At 30.7% G+C, this 17,766-nt stretch overlaps 1 protein-coding gene across 2 annotated transcripts in view; it reads left to right on the top strand.

Moving 5' to 3' along the window:
• The window catches only part of LOC105199494 (serine--tRNA ligase, mitochondrial), a 28,607-nt gene that overhangs the window by 9,920 nt on the left and 921 nt on the right, over positions 1 to 17,766 (top strand). For both annotated transcript variants that reach the window (XM_039447808.1, XM_039447807.1), the window contains one exon: positions 7,287 to 7,454. In XM_039447808.1, the coding sequence (XP_039303742.1) occupies positions 7,287 to 7,454 (168 nt within the window). The remainder of the gene's footprint in view (positions 1 to 7,286; positions 7,455 to 17,766) is intronic.

The raw sequence follows: 17,766 nt of genomic DNA, 5'->3' as shown, positions 1-17,766 counted from the left end.
ACAAAATTACGTGTCATTTCACGCAATTTCTCGCTTCTGACGTCACGACTTCAATATGGCCACGGCGAGTACTCAGGAGCCTTAAGTAAAATCCTAAAATTTCTGGGCTAGTACGCGCCTGAGAAGCGAGCGAAGTGGCGGTCGCTGCCGATCTCGAGCGGCGGGGACTTCCTCTCCGTTACCGAACCATCCGTCTCCCGCGCTGCTCCTTTCGAGATTTGGCTATATAAGCGCCGCCGCTTCTACGAACAGGGCTTCTTTTTATCCGAACCGTCCGTCCGCTAAGAAGTAGTACTCTTTTCTGCTCCGATTCGAAATCAAGCGAACTCGGTTTCTGCCGAGAGATCTCGGCGACGAGCATCTCGACCGCCTCCGTTTCTACGGGCTCAAGCGCCTTGGGCTCAACCGAGAGATCTCGGTGAACCGGAGAAATCACGATCCGATCTCTTCGTTGGCACTGACTCACAATCTGGGGTGTGGAGTTTCGCGTCAGTTTCGCGTCTTCACCAAGAGATCTGGGCGTGAGTCCATCGCCGCAACTACAACGCGATATTAACCGCTACGCGTCGCGATCGCACCGTACCGTACAGCTGTACCGCGCGCGCGAATTGTGTTGTCACCGGGCCCGCGCGCCCATGGCCGCGGCCTTCGGCAAGGCCGAGCCAACTTGTAAACAGGGATTCCGAGTTTGAACCAATTTGTCTGGAAATCACTTGCGTGTACTATACATATTCCGCGATTATTCTCCGTTGTTTGTCCGTCCGCGCGTAACTGTCTATTCGTCCGTTTGAGTGCCGCAATTTTTTCCCGTCCGTCCGTGCGTTATCTTTCCGTTCCGTCCGTCCGCGCGTTACTTTTCCGTTTCGTCCGTTTGCGCGTAGAGATAAGTTCTTTGTCACGTTCATCTGAGCGTCATCTCCATTTGTCCGTCCGCTGCTTTCGCGAAGACCGCATTGTACATACTTTTCTGTTCACAATAAATCGATTTATTTTGTCATCCTTACAAACACGTTTAGTTCTCTCCCCTGCTTAAAATAATGGATAGAATATGATAGAAAATTTTGTCTATTATTTCCTATGGTGATTTTGTCTCCCTTATTTCGTAAGTGACTTAAGAAGTTTTGTATAGACAGATTTGTATTGTAGTTTATCATATCCCATATAAATATCTTATAATATTTTATAATTTTGTTTTGTTTTGGTGTATTCTATAATACACTGATTTACCTATGTTATTTAATGTTATTTTAACTATTTTTTGTACATTAATCAATATGTTTTTATCAGAGTTACAAAAGCATCTGCCTATCCTTATAATATCTTATAATATTCTATAATATCCTATATTTTATAATATTTTATAATATCTTATATTTTATAATAGCCTATAATATTTTATAATATCCTATAATATGATTTTGTCTCCCTTATTTTATAAGTGACTTTAGAAATTTTGTATAGACAGATTTGTACACAAAAAAATTTTTTTTTAGTTTTTTGCAGATTTTATTCTTACTTTTATTATAGGTTAATCTAATTTGCATACATTTTATTTTACTAATTATGATTACGCATTTTTACAATTTTTGAAAACGCATTGGCGCCGGTAGGATTCGAACCTAAGATTTACGGGACAATAATCTAATACGCTAACACTGAGCTAATCGTACACTTGTGATATTGTTAATAAAAAATTAAATTTGAACTAAAGCTGATTTGAACAGATAAAATATGAAAATTTATACAATGAGTCAATCCTTTTCAATGATATTATGCATTTAATATTTTATACATTTCTCATAATATATTTTTATAACAAACTTTGAAATTTTGTAAAAACTATACATGTTATAATATCCTATAATATCTTACATCATATAATATACTATATCTTATAATATCCTATACATATTTTATAATATTCTATACAAATTAATAATGTAAGATAAAAATTTCTACAATATATCAATTTTTTTTAATGATAATCAATGATATGCATTTATTATTTTATGATACATTTTTCATAATGTTGTTATGACGAACATTGAAAGCTATAATATTTTATACGAGTTATATTTCTTATAATATCATATAATATTCTATAATATCCTATATTTTATAATATTCTATATATCTTATTTCTTACAAAACTTGTGTGTGCGTGCGTGCGTGAGTGCGTGTGTGTATATAAACATATATAGAAGATTTACATATTGTAAAACATTTACATAATGTAAAAAACATAAAAATTTTTACAATGTGTCAATTCTTTTTAATGATAATCAATTATATGCATTTATTATTTTATGATACATTTTTATAATGTTTTTATGACGAACTTTGAAAGCTATAAAATTTTATACAAGCTACATTTCGTATAATATTATATAATATCAAATAATATTCTATATTTTATAATATTTTATAATATTCAATATCTTATTCCTTACAAAACCTATGCGTGCGTGTGTGTATATAAACATATATAGAAGATTTACATACATTATATAAAGGAGACCGGGGCTATTCGTTAGACCTTTTTTTCTTTTGTGTTTGAGTCCTATATTCATTAAAAAAAAAAGAAACATGGAAGGTTTGAAAGGTTGAATCTTCCTTTTCACAATGCTGGTATAGATAGAACATGGAAGTGTACTTGCTTTAAAGTACATATAAAAATGTCGACCAATGCCAAAAATTACGAATAGCTCCAAGCCCGGGGTAATTTGTAACTAGTCCGGGAATATCCCGAAATTTGTGTTTCCCTTTCAAGTTGAAAGACTGTAAAAAAGCTGTTGTTAAGACTTTCTTTTATTTAAAAAAAGATATAGGTATACAAAAAACAAATGCAAACATACACGTTCGCATGTCTTTATGCCATCGGTGTGACAGATTTCCTAACTTTACAAGTGTCAATCTTTAACGCTTTATAACTTTTTACCTGCTTAAGAGCGTTGATTTTATATTCATATTTATGTTCTATGTACTGAAATACACAATATTATCAAGTTTGAACTAAATCAATGAAGAACTTTACCTCAATGCTTAACTCTGCGTAGCGCAGACGTTCGTAACACAGCCAAAGGGTTAGAGTTACCCAACTTGGGTTAGGCGCTGTAATCAGTAGTAACAAATCGCTCCGGTGCTCAGTATTACGAATAGCCCCAACATCAACTGTGCGCATTATTGCGTATGATCGACAAAAATAGACATCACACAGCAAAAAGTAAACACGAAATGTTTCAAATACATTTAACTGGACACGATACATTCTAAGTTTTCAAAAAAAAACCTTATTATTTTATTTAAATTTCGAAGAAATGCTGACTATCAAAAATTACTTTGTCGCAAAACACATTTTTCACTACTACGACATTAATATGACGCCGTTACCAACAAAACTTTGTTAGCAACATCGTTACATTAAGACGTGTTTACAGTGTTTAAAGTAAATTTTTAATATGTACACATAAAAAGATATTTTTAATTATTGAATTACCCCGTCTAACGATTTGCCCCGGTCTCCCTTTTATATGTGTGTGTGTGTGTGTGTGTGTGCGTGCGTGCGTGCGTGCGTGCGTGCGTGCGTGCGTGCGTGCGTGCGTGCGTGCGTGCGTGCGTGCGTGCGTGCGTGCGTGCGTGTGTGTATGTATATGTATAATGTATGTAAATCTCCTATGTAAGTTTATATACACACACGCACTTATGCATGCACGCGCGCACAAGTTTTGTAAGGAATAGAATATTATAAAATATTATATGACATTATAAGAAATATAACTTGTATAAAATATTATAGCTTTTAATGTTCGTCATAACAACATTATGAAAAATGTATCATAAAATAATAAATGCATATCATTTATTATCATTAAAAAGGATTGACACATTGTACAAATTTTTATGTTTTACATTATTAAGTTTGTGTAGAATATTATAGAATATTATAAAATATTACAAGATATTATATAATGTAGATGTAGAATATTATCAAATATTATAGGATATTATAAAAAGTATAGCTTTTACAAAATTTTATAGCTTTTAAAGTTACGAGGGTAAGTCAAAAATTATCCGCATTTTTGCTAGAACACATCTTTAAGTTTTTCATACTGCGTTCCGAGCAAACAGGCTTTAAGTTGGCACTACTGGGATTCCGTGATTAAAGCTGGATCTTTATCGTGTCAGTTTATTTACCGCTACGTGTAAATATGACTGCTCCACTAGAAGTTTGCACCAAGGAGGAACAGAGAGCTGTGATACGATTTCTTCAGTCGAAAAGAGTGAAAGGTGCTGAAATTCATCACAGGCTTTGTGATGAATGTGATGTCGATCAACACAATGTGGAGACAGTGTTTTACCGCGCAGAAGTTATGAATGGATCGAAAAGTTTAAAAGTGAACGCACAAATGTGACACACGAAGAGGGAGCAGGACGCCCTTCCACTACCGACGAAAAGGTTCAACAAGGTTAAGAGTTGATACTAACAAACTGGCATATTGTGTTAAAAGCCAACAATGAATTTCAGAACCTTTCACTTCTTCCGACTAAATCGTATTACAACTCTTTGTTCCTCTTTGGTGCAAACATCTAGCGGAGCGGTCATATTTACACGCCCGAAGCGGTAAACAAACTGACGCAATCAAGGTCCAGCTTTGATTATGGGACCCCAATAGTACCAATTTAAAGTCTACCTGCTCGGAACGCAGTGTGACAAACTTAAAAAGGTGTTCTAGCAAAAGTGTGGATAATTTTTGACTCACTCTAGTAGTTATAAAAATATATTATAAGAAATGTATCATAAAATATTAAATGCATAATATCATTGCTTATCATTGAAAAGGATTCACTCATTGTGTAAGTTTTTATATTTTAAGTTTGTATAAAATATTATAGGATACTATAAAATATTGTAGAATACACATTATAGGATATTATAAGAACTGCAGCTTTTATAGAACTTTATAGTTTCCGAAGGTTGTTATGAAAATATATTATAAGAAATGTAACATAAAAGTGTAATATTATTGTTTATGATTGAAGAAGATTGATCTATTGTAGAAATTATTATGTTTAACGTTACTGAGTTTTTATAGAGTATTATAGGAAATTCAGTTTTTATAAAATATTATAGCTTTCAAAGTTTATTTTTAAAATATATTATAAAATAGTAACAAATCCGTAATATTATTGCTTATGATTGAGAAACATCAAAGGAATTTATGAATTTCTTTATGTAACATTATTAAAAAAATTGTAACATAAAATATTGAATTAAATACAAATCCTATATACTGCGACATTGGTAAATGATTCGTCATATAAATTAACATTGATAGTCTTTCCATTTCTATAAGATTTGTTTATTTTCTATCTGTCATTTTAAGCAGGGTCGGCGACGTATCTGCGTCCTCATCCACAAAATCAACACCGCCCGTGCGCGAAGTCAGGTCTTTACAAATTTTTTAAAATTATTTTTATAGATAGCCATATTATCACTTTTTTTCTTCCACCGATTATGCAGTGCATTAGATTTTTATAAATCACATCCTAAATAATAAATATTTTATTACTTTGAGTCTAAAATCTATCAAACAACACTCTGGCGAATGTAATCGTTCAAGTTTCAATAGAAAATATTAATTATAAACAAAGTTATTCAGTAAAATGAAAATGGGTATTACCGTATTACCCTCTTCTCCTTTATTAAAATAATTCCCAAACATCATACTATCGAAATATGTAAAGATATGAATTTGTTGCTACCCATAAGACACTGAAAATAATTTATTTATTCAGCAAACGAGTGCTTAAAGCGCGTTTCTTTGGTGGTGCCTGGATAAATTAGTTATATTCAGTGTTTTATGGTTAGCAACATATTCAGATCTTTACATATTTCGATAGTACGATGTCTGAGGATTATTTTGATACCATAATTATATAAGCGTACACATTTTTTGACATTTGTTAATGTACCTATAGCGCGCAACGCGCGCGTTTCCTGGGTAAATTAATTATTTTTAGTGTCTTGTGGTTAGCAACAAATTCATATCTTTACATATGTCGATAGTACGATGTTCGGGGATTATTTTGATAGCATGATTATGCCAGCGTACACATTATTTGATAGGCAATACCTTGCCTAAAGCGCGCGGCGCGTTTACCGCATAAATTAATTATTTTTAGTGTTATGGTTAGCAACAAATTCACATCTTTACATATTTCGATAGTACGATGTTCGGAGATTATTTTGATACCATGATTATACCAGTGTACACATTTTTTGGCATTTGTTAACGTGCCCATAGCGTGCGGCGCGTGGGTTCCCTAGATAAATTAATTATTTTTAGTATTTTATGGTTAGCAACGAATTCAGATTTTGACATATTTCGATAGTATGATGGCTGAGAATTATTTCGGAAACATAGTTATGTAACAAATTTATTTCTTATAGTTTACTCTTGTAACTGTGTTTAATGGGTGATTGTTTATTGTTATTGGTACTTATTTTGTAAGTAACAATATTGAAAGCAGCATATTTTGTGAGCAACAAATTAACAACAAATTCTGACGTTATTTTTGCGTGTGATTTTTGCAATATAAGGGTATTGTCCTGCTAACTTAAACTTCTTTTAGCGGAACGTTATTTAAAAAAAAATAATAATAGAGCAACAAATTTTCATCTTTAACAACTTTTCAGCAACAAATGAGCAACAAATAAAAAAATTAGTTTGAATTGATTCTGCTCATTTTGTTCCGCTAATTTATAGAACGTGAGAATTGTATAATTCATGAACATTTCATACTTTTATATGAAAATGATAAGGTAAAATTTTATTAGCTTTTAAAACCTTTATATTTTGTTTCCGATTAAAATACTTAAAATTTTTTTCATAAGACTTAATACTATTCTACAAATTAATTTAACTCTTTGCGACATACATTTTTCCACCAATTTCAACGAAACTTGATTCTTGGGAAAATTTTGGGTCGTTGATTTTAACATATTTATAATCAGTTATTTATAAAAAATTGAAAAAATATATAAAAAATTTGAAAAAATTGTAAAAAACTAAACAAAGAACATTGATAACATGTAGGTATATCATTTATACTGCAAAGGATTAAAGAAAATTATACAGTCAAAAAAATATATAAAATACCTAAATTTACTCATAAACTTATTCTCATAATTTGATCAAGTTCTTATATTGTTCTTATGTGAAAAGGACCAGAGAACTACCTTAAATCTTAAACCGATTTTAATTTTTAATAATATATTTTAACAGAGTTCACCAATTCACTAAAGTGGAGATGTTTATTTGTTCCGAGCCAAATCAATCTGAGGATGTATTTCAAGATCTTCAAAACATACAGGAGAAACTTTTCTCTTCATTAGGATTACATTTTCGAATAATGGATATGCCACCACTTGATTTAGGTTCACCAGCTTATAGGTAATAAATTCTGATGATTGAAGGGTTTCTTAAAATACCAATTAAGTCGTAAGATTAAATATTTGGATAACAAGAAATTTGTTATCTTAAAATTATTTATTGTTTAAATATGGTATTGTATAAGTATAGTATTGTGTATATAAAAATGATAACTTTTTTCCAGACATATAATAGATATAGGAATAAAATTGCTAGACTTAATATTTTGAGAATTTATTTAAAGAGAAAAGAAATTAAAAAACCTTTGGACTCGGTTAGCTTCTGTGGGAATTTTATATTTATTACTTATTTATTCTATTATATATATTATATTCTACATTTACCTTTTTTATAATCAATTAATAATAAAGGGAATTTATAATAATAACTTTATTTAATAACAATAATGCAAAATAATAATAAAGGAATAGAAATATTTAAAGATCTTGTAATCTTGTAAATATTTAAAGATCTTAGCTAATACTAATTAAAAGTTATCAAACTTTAAAAATTGCTGGCATCTTAGGTTTATTCTTTTACAATCAACAACAAAAATTTTGATTGTGAATATTCGAATTTTAGCCCTGAGATCAAAGAATAAAATGAATAATTTGTTTTAAATATAATGTCTTATGCAGCGTAAATAATCATGTTTTGTTTTAGTTTTAGATAAATAATTTTTAAACGAGTAAATGGGAGTGATAAATGTGGGTTATAAAAATAAATTTAAAAATTGATTTATTTAAAAAAAATTTTGTTATAAAATTATATATTTTTAAATTATATATTTTTCTTGGTTCAGAATATTTCTGCGTTAATATTAACGTAATATACTTTCAAATTGAAAATAATAAGAATTTCTTGCAATTGAAAGTATACATTGTACTAGAAAATATTGACACGCTTGTGCATTTACAATGAGATTGACTATTTCAATATTGAGATGTAAGAAAGTGAAAACTGTACATTTTATATGTGTCACCTATACAAAATTCATAAATGTGTTTATTTTCATAGTGCTTAAATTAGAAATGATATGTTAATAGAAAACGAACTGCGATGAAGGAACATGAAACGGATATTGTGAAAAATGTCATAAGGTACCTGAGCCGAATAAGATCCATCTAATTTATTTTGTTTTTTATAAATTTTATTTACAAAGATATTGAAATAAACTAAATGAAAATAAAATGTTTATTTCAATCACTTGCCAAAATACAATTATTATCTATATAAATCATTTTTAAATAAACGAAAAAGAAATTTTTTTAAACTCTGACATTGGGTCTTTTTAAATTCTTGTGCTTTTAATAAGGCCCGAATTAAAAATAAATTAAAAATAACAAAGGAATTAAACATTATTTTTCAACTCACTGTTAAAATAATTATTAATAACAAATACGAAATCCTTTAAGATCTATTTTACTGTAATACATCACAATTATTTTTAATTTTGTCTATAATTATTAGGAGTACAAATTGAAAACCGCCGTTTTCCAGTATATGGTGCCAGCGGTAAATGCTGGCGCCAAACGTTAGATCAAAAATTTTAAATGTAAGGTTGGGCATCTGGCAACAATTCCTTATCATTGCAGTTGTGAATTTTTATCGGCGTTATATATTTTTTTGTGATCGAAAATGTCGAAATTTGTGCCCAATAAGCGTCATTTGCGGGAAATTTTGCTTTTTGCCTTCAATTCGAAAAAATCTGCGGCTGAGGCGCGTCGAATGATTGTAAAAACTTATGGTGAGGCTTCCATTAGTGAAAGAACGTGTCGAGAATGGTTCCAACGCTTCAAAAGTGGTGATTTCGGCATAGAAGACAAGGAGCGTCCCGGACAGGTGAAAAAGTTTGAAGACGCACAATTGGAAACATTACTGAATGAAGATTCATCTCAAACGCAACAGGAGCTTGCAGATTCATTGGGCGTGACTCAACAAGCTATTTCACATCGTTTGAAAACCATGGGAATGATCCAAAAGCATGGACATTGGGTGCCATACGAATTAAAGCCGAGAGACGTCGAACGGCGTTTTTTCGCGTGCGAACAGCTGCTCCAACGGCAAAAACGGAAGGGTTTTCTGCATCGTATTGTAACCGGCGATGAAAAGTGGATCCATTATGATAATCCAAAGCGAAAAAAATCGTGGGGCTACCGCGGCCATGCATCAACATCGACGACCAAGCCAAACATCCATGGCTCGAAGCTCATGCTGTGTATTTGGTAGGACCAGCTCGGCGTGATTTATTATGAGCTGTTGCAACCGGGTGAAACCATCACAGGAGCTCGCTACCGAACACAACTAATGCGTTTGAGCCGAGCATTGCAGGAAAAACGGCCACAATACGAGCAAAGACACGAAAAAGTGATGTTGCTGCACGACAACGCTCGGCCACATGTTGCTCAGGTCGTTAAAACCTATCTGGAAACATTGAAATGGGACGTCTTACCTCATCCGCCGTATTCTCCTGACATCGCCCCTTCAGATTACCACTTGTTCCGATCAATGGCGCATGGCCTGGCTGAGCAGTACTTCCATTATTACGAAGAGGCCAAAACTGGGTCGATTCGATTGGATCGCCGCAAAAGACGAGCAGTTTTTTCGACGCGGGATTCGTATGCTGCCCGAAAGGTGGGAGAAAGTAGTGGCCAGCGATGGACAATACTTTCAAGAATAAGTATGTAACCATTTTTCAACAATCAATCCTCAAATTTTGACAAAAAACGGCGGTTTTCAATTTGTACTCCTAATAATATTTTAACTTTAAGAAATTCTGACTATTTTAATGCAATTTTAACTTGTAGAAAGTTAGCGTATTGAAAATCGTTATTCTCTGTTGCAAGCCACATACATAATAAACAAATGGCAATAACTATAACAATAAATATATAAGTGGGCCTTATTTAATAATACATTATTTATAAAAAAGTATACTTGTTCCAAAAAAATTGATATATATATTTGTTTTTTTCTACAGTTAGAAAGTTGAATAATATTATATGTTGTAATAAATTTATAACATGTATTTATTAGGGTTGTCCAAAAAAACCGAATATTTTTTTCTTCATGTGCTTCACCGGAAATCGAAAGTATATGTTGCAAAAGTAAATTTCGTTTTTTGTTTAGTTTTTAAAAAATGTTTTTGAGGTCGCTGTAGTTGTTTAAACACGAAAATCGACGTAACATTATATTCTAATTTTTTAAAATCATATTGAGGCATATCCTGTTGAGCTGATCATTGAGATATTGTTGCCAAGAATTAAATATATAAACTTGAATTTTTGTAGCCAAAAATACTGACAGTAAGTCATTTATTTAATCCTTCAAAACTTGAATTTTCATGAAAATGTACATTTAAAGGCTTAAAAAACCTATTTTGACCAATTGCAGTCGAAAATCGTTTGTGGTATCGGTTTCCTTGTTTAATGCAGTATATATTATAAGATACAGAAACTTTAACATTTATCGATAGATAGCGCTGCAGTTATAAAAAGCTTAAAAAATGCGATTTTTCTTAAACTTGTCTTTTATACCAACACCAGATTTAATTTTTGTGACAAATTTTTGTTAAAGAAAAATATTTTTATATAAAATATACTTTTATAAAAAATATATTTTATAAAAATATTTTTATAAAATTTTTATAGAAATTTTTTTAATGAAAACTGTTATAAAATATATTTTTTATAAAAGTATATTTTATATAAAAACATTTTTCTTTAACAAAAATTTCTCAAGAAAATTAAATCTGGTGTTGGTATGAGGGCCAGGCTTAAGAAAAATTGCATTTTTTAAGCATTTTATGACTGTTCCGCTATCTATCAATAAATGTTAAAATTTTTGTATATCATAATATATTCTCCATTGAACAAGAAAACCGATACTACAAACAATTTTTGACTGCGATTGGTCAAAATAGATTTTTTAAGCTTTTAAATGTCCATTTTTGTAAAAATTTGAGTTTTGAAGAATTAAATAAATAATTTTCTGCCAGTATTTTTGGCTACAAAAATTCAAGCTTATATATTTAATTCCTGGCAACAATATCTCAATGATCAACTCAACAGGATATGGCTCAATGTAATTAAAAAAAATTAAAATATTATGTTACGTCAATTTTCGTGTTTAACGACTACAGCGATCTCTAAAACATTTTTTAAAAATCTAAACAAAAACGAAATTTACTTTTGCAACATATACTTTCGATTTCCAGTAAAGCACATGAAGAAAAAAAATAGTCGGTTTTTTTGGACCATCCTAATATTTATTAAATTTACAACAAATTTTTATAAAAACGGCTGATATCTCCACTTCCTTACAAGCTTTTGTTGCATTGAATAAACGTGTTACTATCGGTATTAATGCCCTAGTCCCTCTTTATCTATTTCCTATGACATCTTTTAAGCATATATTTTAAACATAAAACGTATTTTTAAATGGTAAATTTAAAAGTGGGTTTTATTTAGTACTGGGCCTTATTCGGCTCAAGTACTTTATTTAATTTTTTACCGTTTAGTTTGGAAAATAGATAAGAATGAGCTGTATAATGTAATTTTCCATTATGTTTGATATATAAAGATGACTGAGAAAAGCGGCCAGTGAATATTAAGCAGCATTAGTCTATCTGAATTTTTTTCTGCGTGTGCGTATGGCACAACCAAAAATTTACTGGCGAGAGGGGGGAGTATTGCCACCGAGTGCGCGATGAGATTTAACTTTTGCATGGTATTGTCGTGAGTGTAAACCTTAACAGTGTACCTTAAACAAGTCTATTCTATAATAAGCTATTAGTCGGTATCATACATTGTAAGACATAAAAATTGATCAATCACAGTCGAATATTTTTATATTCGACTGTGATTAGTCAATTCTTATGACTTTTAACTTATGACATCAAGCTTATTGTAGAAAGCTTTATACGGATAACATATCTAATGTTTTTGAACGCAACCCTGTAAAATAACAATCGATTTATTGAAGAATTATTTTTACAAAAATCTCGATAGTGGCCATATTACTAACACTCTCTTTAATGTATATCTACATTAACAAAATACTATGCTACTGAATAACTTTGTATAATTCGAAATGTGTATAGCCGAAAAAAGTTTAAATAAAAAAACCACTCGAGTGTACATTTGTGTGATAATGCGCTTAAATTTAAAATTAATAAGGAAGTATGTGTAATTAAGATAGTTTTATAACAAAATAACTTTTTTAAAATTTATTTAAAACTTTTACTATTTAAAAATGTTATTTTGTATCCAGACGTATAATTAGGAGGGGAGGGCAATATCCGTAATCAGGTTCAAAAGATAATTGCATTTAAAGTTAATACTTTTAGTATACATTCCCTATGCTACCCAAACAACACATTGCCTAAAATTGGGTCGTATAAGACAGCTTTAACCCTTAGCTGGCACATTGGGTGTCATATACCCTGTTTTACAAAAATGTTTAGCATTCATAAATTGTTCGCTCCTGCTCGTTTGAAGATTTCGAATATATTTAATTTTTCGATTTTTGCACCCATTTAGTTTTTTTTTACCTTCTGGCGTATCGCTTAAAGAAAGAATTGTTCAAATTCTACGCATTAGATATCGAGATATACGCAATTGTGAAAATGGTTGGGTGACGTACACCTATGTGTGATAAAATATTGAATCCAATATAATGTGTCAGCTAAGGGTTAAGACATCTAAAGATATCTTTAAGATACATTTTTAAAAGTAGTTTTAAAGATATCTTTTAGACATTTTAAAGACGTTTTATAATTCGATTTTAGACTTTGTGTTGTCTAGGTAGGCATGTAGAGATAGTATGTTTTCTATTATAGCGCCAAAACGGTATTTACAAATTTGTACAAAAATTAGTGGATTATACAAGGTGTTCCAGAAATGCGTATTTTCCCGCTATGGGGGACATAGAAGAGATGAAAAGGATCAAAAAAGTCTTATACCATTTTGCGATATTTGCAATAGTTAACGGAATTATAAATTAATAAAAATAGCGGATTTACTCTTGCCTGCCGCCAAATCCAACCGCGCGATTGGTGCCAAGCGCGTGGAGAGTTTTGTTTTTTAACAGCGATGGCTGCGCAAGAACGGTTAATCCCTTGTTATGAATAGTAAATGTCTTCTGTCATTCTTATCAAAACAAAATCTTTTAACGGCATAGAAAAACTTTTGTGCGTATATGTAGGCGTGCAATATTATTTAATGTTAAATAATATTTTAATTAATATACTATAATATAAAATCATTTAAATTAAGATTATGTTAAATAGTATTTTCGAAATATTAATGTAAATATGTATTTTCTTAAAATTAAATTAAATTTACGTACAAAATATAGTACGTAAAATTTCGTACTACACAAAAAAATGTTTAAATATACCATTTATTATTATTATAATTGTATAAAGAAACATTCATTACTTTAAATCTCAAAATTATAAGAATATTTTTATAATATTACATGAATATTAAAGTTACACATCAACAAGAATGAACATGTAACATTAACAGAATATTTCTGTGATACTAAAAAGTATTAAATAATATTTTTAAAATATTTATACTAATATTATTTTAATTTTTAATAATATTTATATAATATTCTAGGAATAATAATTCTATGAATGCTCGTTCTTTTGCAACGCAAAATGTAAAGAAAATAACAGCCAAATTTAGAAGCAAATTAATTGATCTTGTAAATTACATAAGTGTTGAGAATTTATTCTTTTGCGAAGTATTACGCAGACGTTTCGACTATACAAGTCTTCATCAGTTTTACATAATTTACAATTATTCTGACATTGCAGAAATTATTTCAACCCGCATAATTGAATAACAATTTTAAACTGCGTACATCGTGCGTGCTAGAACACATATGACAACACTTATATTTAGCCCGGGCGTCTTCAGAAGTCGTCAACCCGGTTCAAAAGATAAAAGTTTTCTGTAACATCATTCGTCGATTGAAAGCGAGAATTTCGTTAAATCAATATAGTACGTTAAAAAGTAAAACCAATAAATTTCAATAGAAATGGATCTTCTAGGCATTTTAAAGTAATTAATATAATGTCGGAAAAAATTAAACTGATAAAATTGTAACGATCGTACTTCGCGCACGGATGGTTGGTGGTGCGGGAATGGGCGTGAAAGGTCGCCTGGAGGAAGTAGACGTTGTTTTAGGTTGATATGAAACAAAGAACGTTTATTCAGAACTTAAGACGCGGTGAAACCTACATAAGTCTCGTACATATATGGTCGGCAGTACGCAGTACTGTCGGCGGTGAGACAATCCAAAAATCCGGAGACGCGATCGGGCGGTAATCAAAACGCGGAGCTTAACTAGTAATAAAAATGCGCGGACGGACGTGACAATGAACTTCGGAAATCTATTTACATGATCGGTGAACACGGTACGGAAATCTATTTACTAGGCTATTTATATAGCGCACCTGCCGCGCGAGACGCGGTTTGCGGAATCGGCATCATATTGAAATCGCAGTAATGAAAAATGTGTTTTGCAATAATCAAAGTAATTTTTAATAGCCAGCATTTCCTTGAAATTTAAGTAAGATAAATGAGATTCTTTTTGAAAACTTTGAATGTATCGTGTCCAGTTGAATATATTTGAAACATTTCGTGTTTACTTTTTGCTGTGTGGTGTTTATTTTTGTAGATCATATGTAATAATGCGCACAGTTGACTTTGAGGCTATTTGAAAAACCAAACGTCGAATCGTCATTCGGATGATTTTTTCATATTCGCGTTCTATGTACCAAAATACACAATTTAATACTTAACGGATATTATTACACAAAATACGAATAGTCTCTGATTTGTTTCGAAAACGCAATAAATTTCTCTATTGTGTATTTGTATTTTTTTTTGTATGTAACATTACATTATAACACTATACATCCTTTTCTTAATAAAAGAAAATCTTTACAACAGCTTTTTTACATTTTTTAATTTTAAAACACAAATTTCAGAATATTCCCGGCAGGGACCCTGCCCGAAATAAAATTTTGGTCCGGTTACGGTTACGGTCAGAGATTATATCCAATTTTCGGTTTTGGTTTCGATTTCGGTCTTGTTAGTGATAACGGGTTACGGTCACCGTTTTGAGTCTTTTTCAATTACTGTTACGGTTACATATATACACCCCTGTAACCATTTCTGCAACTGCAAAAGTTAGTAACAGATTTTGGTCTGCATATGGTCCGCATACATTGGTATTTCCGGTACTGTTAGCAGATTTGTACCAAATATACTACAACCTTGTTGACAGACTATATGACAAATTGGCGTTGAAAAGCAAGCAAATCTGTTGAAAAGTTTTGACAACTTTATAACAAATATTAAACAAGTTTGCTATTGCAAAAATGTTAGCAATTTTTACAAGAATGCAATATTATCCCTTTGTCAAAATACACGACAGATTAGAAGTTGATAATAGATCTGTTGTTTGTATGATTGACAAATTGCTGGCAGATAGTAAGCAAGCTTGCTATTACGAAAATGTCAGCATTTATCACACACGAATGCAACATTAGAGTTCCGTAAAGCGCATAATGCGCATGACATAATCCTTGTTGATCACCAAAAGTTAAACAAGGATAAAATGTTACATTACGCACATTATGCTCTGTTTACGAAATTTGACCATTATCTTTTTATCAAAATAATTATGCAACTAATTTGTTTATAATAATTATAACAACTATAACAATTAAGAAAGCGTCATATATGTTTCTTTAGTAATTTTTCCCGGTGAATCGATTGGTGCAATCAGTTTTCCTCTATAATCATTTTTAATAATTTGTTTATAACAATTAATTGCAAAATTGACTTTTGCAATGGGCTCTTTACGTCATTAATGTTTTATTATGCTTCGATACTTCTAATTGTTATTTTTTGACTGATCTGGCCAGGAAAAGATTTTAAATACTTATATAGTTTATATTAAAAATATCTAAGCCTAAATAATCATAGGATTAGTGATAGTGTTCGCGCGATATTCAAAACACAAGTTTCTTTCGGTTCAATTCAGTTTTACTTCAAATAAAACTTTTTATTAACGATATCACATGTGTACGATTAGCTCAGTGTTAGCGTGTTAGGTTGTTATTCCGAAATCTTAAGTTTGAATCTCGCCGGCGCCGACATGCGTTTTCAAAAATTTATAAAATAATTCGTAATTGTAATAAGTGAATTAAAATGTTATAAGTGAAACAGTGGATACAGATTAAGTTGTAAAAATAATAAAATCTGTTAAAAAGAAAAATAAATTTTTTTGTTGGTCTCGGAAACATCAGATTTGATCTGTATTTGATGTCATTCTGTCAGCAGGTTTGAAAATAGATTTGGTTTGTATTTGGCATTATTTTGTCAACGCATTTGATAACAGATTTGGTTTGTGTTTGATGCCATTTTGTCATCACATTATTATTATCAAATTTGTTCTGATATTGGTTTCAATTTGACTTCAGATATGTTCATCAGATTTGGTTTACATTGGGCATCCTAATGCGGATACAGAAGGACACGGTTTTGGTACGAAATTCCGCTGGAATTTGGTGCCAATTTGATATCCTTTTGCGTACAAAATGTTTGCTGGGCAATTACCTATTGTAAAATTTAATAACGTATAAAAAATGATAATATATAAAAATAATACAAGTAGAAATATCATATTATAAAAAATTCCTGTTTATTGTTGAACAACATTTGTTTAATATAAAAATGTTTAAAAATCATTGGAGGTTCCGGGTCTTTCAAAATCTCTTTTTTTTTGTTTTTGTTTTATTTCAACATTCTCAGCAACTTGTAGCGTTAATGGTTGTTTTTTTACTGGTATTAATGGTAGTTTTTCTCTATAAAATAACATAATAATCTTAATCAAAGTATCATAATAGAAGCAAAGAAATAAATAAGTAACTCTTCGACACCCTGTAATGTCGCTATTTATTGAGAACCTAGAAGTAAATATCTACGGTCTTAAAAGTTCAATTAAGATTGTCAAAGTTTTTCGGTGCTCTGAAAGAGCTGGAAAAATTGAAATATAATTTTAGCTTTAAAAATTTAGGTTTAATATTACAAAGATCTTATTCTTTTATATTTGTTTTATTTTCACAAATTGAAGAAAAAATTAATTTTTAAAATTAACTGCACATCCATGGAGCGTTAAAAAAAAGAGATGAAATATAGATGGTATCTATAGCGTGTATCTTTGTCTCTTATTTTTATCTCTTAGAAAAAGAAGTCTACACAGCACGCGCTTTTTCTCCTTTTTTACATGATCTTCAGTATGATCTTTA

Source organism: Solenopsis invicta, chromosome 4 (genome assembly GCF_016802725.1).
Source record: "Solenopsis invicta isolate M01_SB chromosome 4, UNIL_Sinv_3.0, whole genome shotgun sequence".
NCBI classification, from domain to species: domain Eukaryota; kingdom Metazoa; phylum Arthropoda; class Insecta; order Hymenoptera; family Formicidae; genus Solenopsis; species Solenopsis invicta.
Note: the sequence above shows the minus strand (reverse complement) of the source record. Positions and strands in the feature narration are given on the sequence as shown.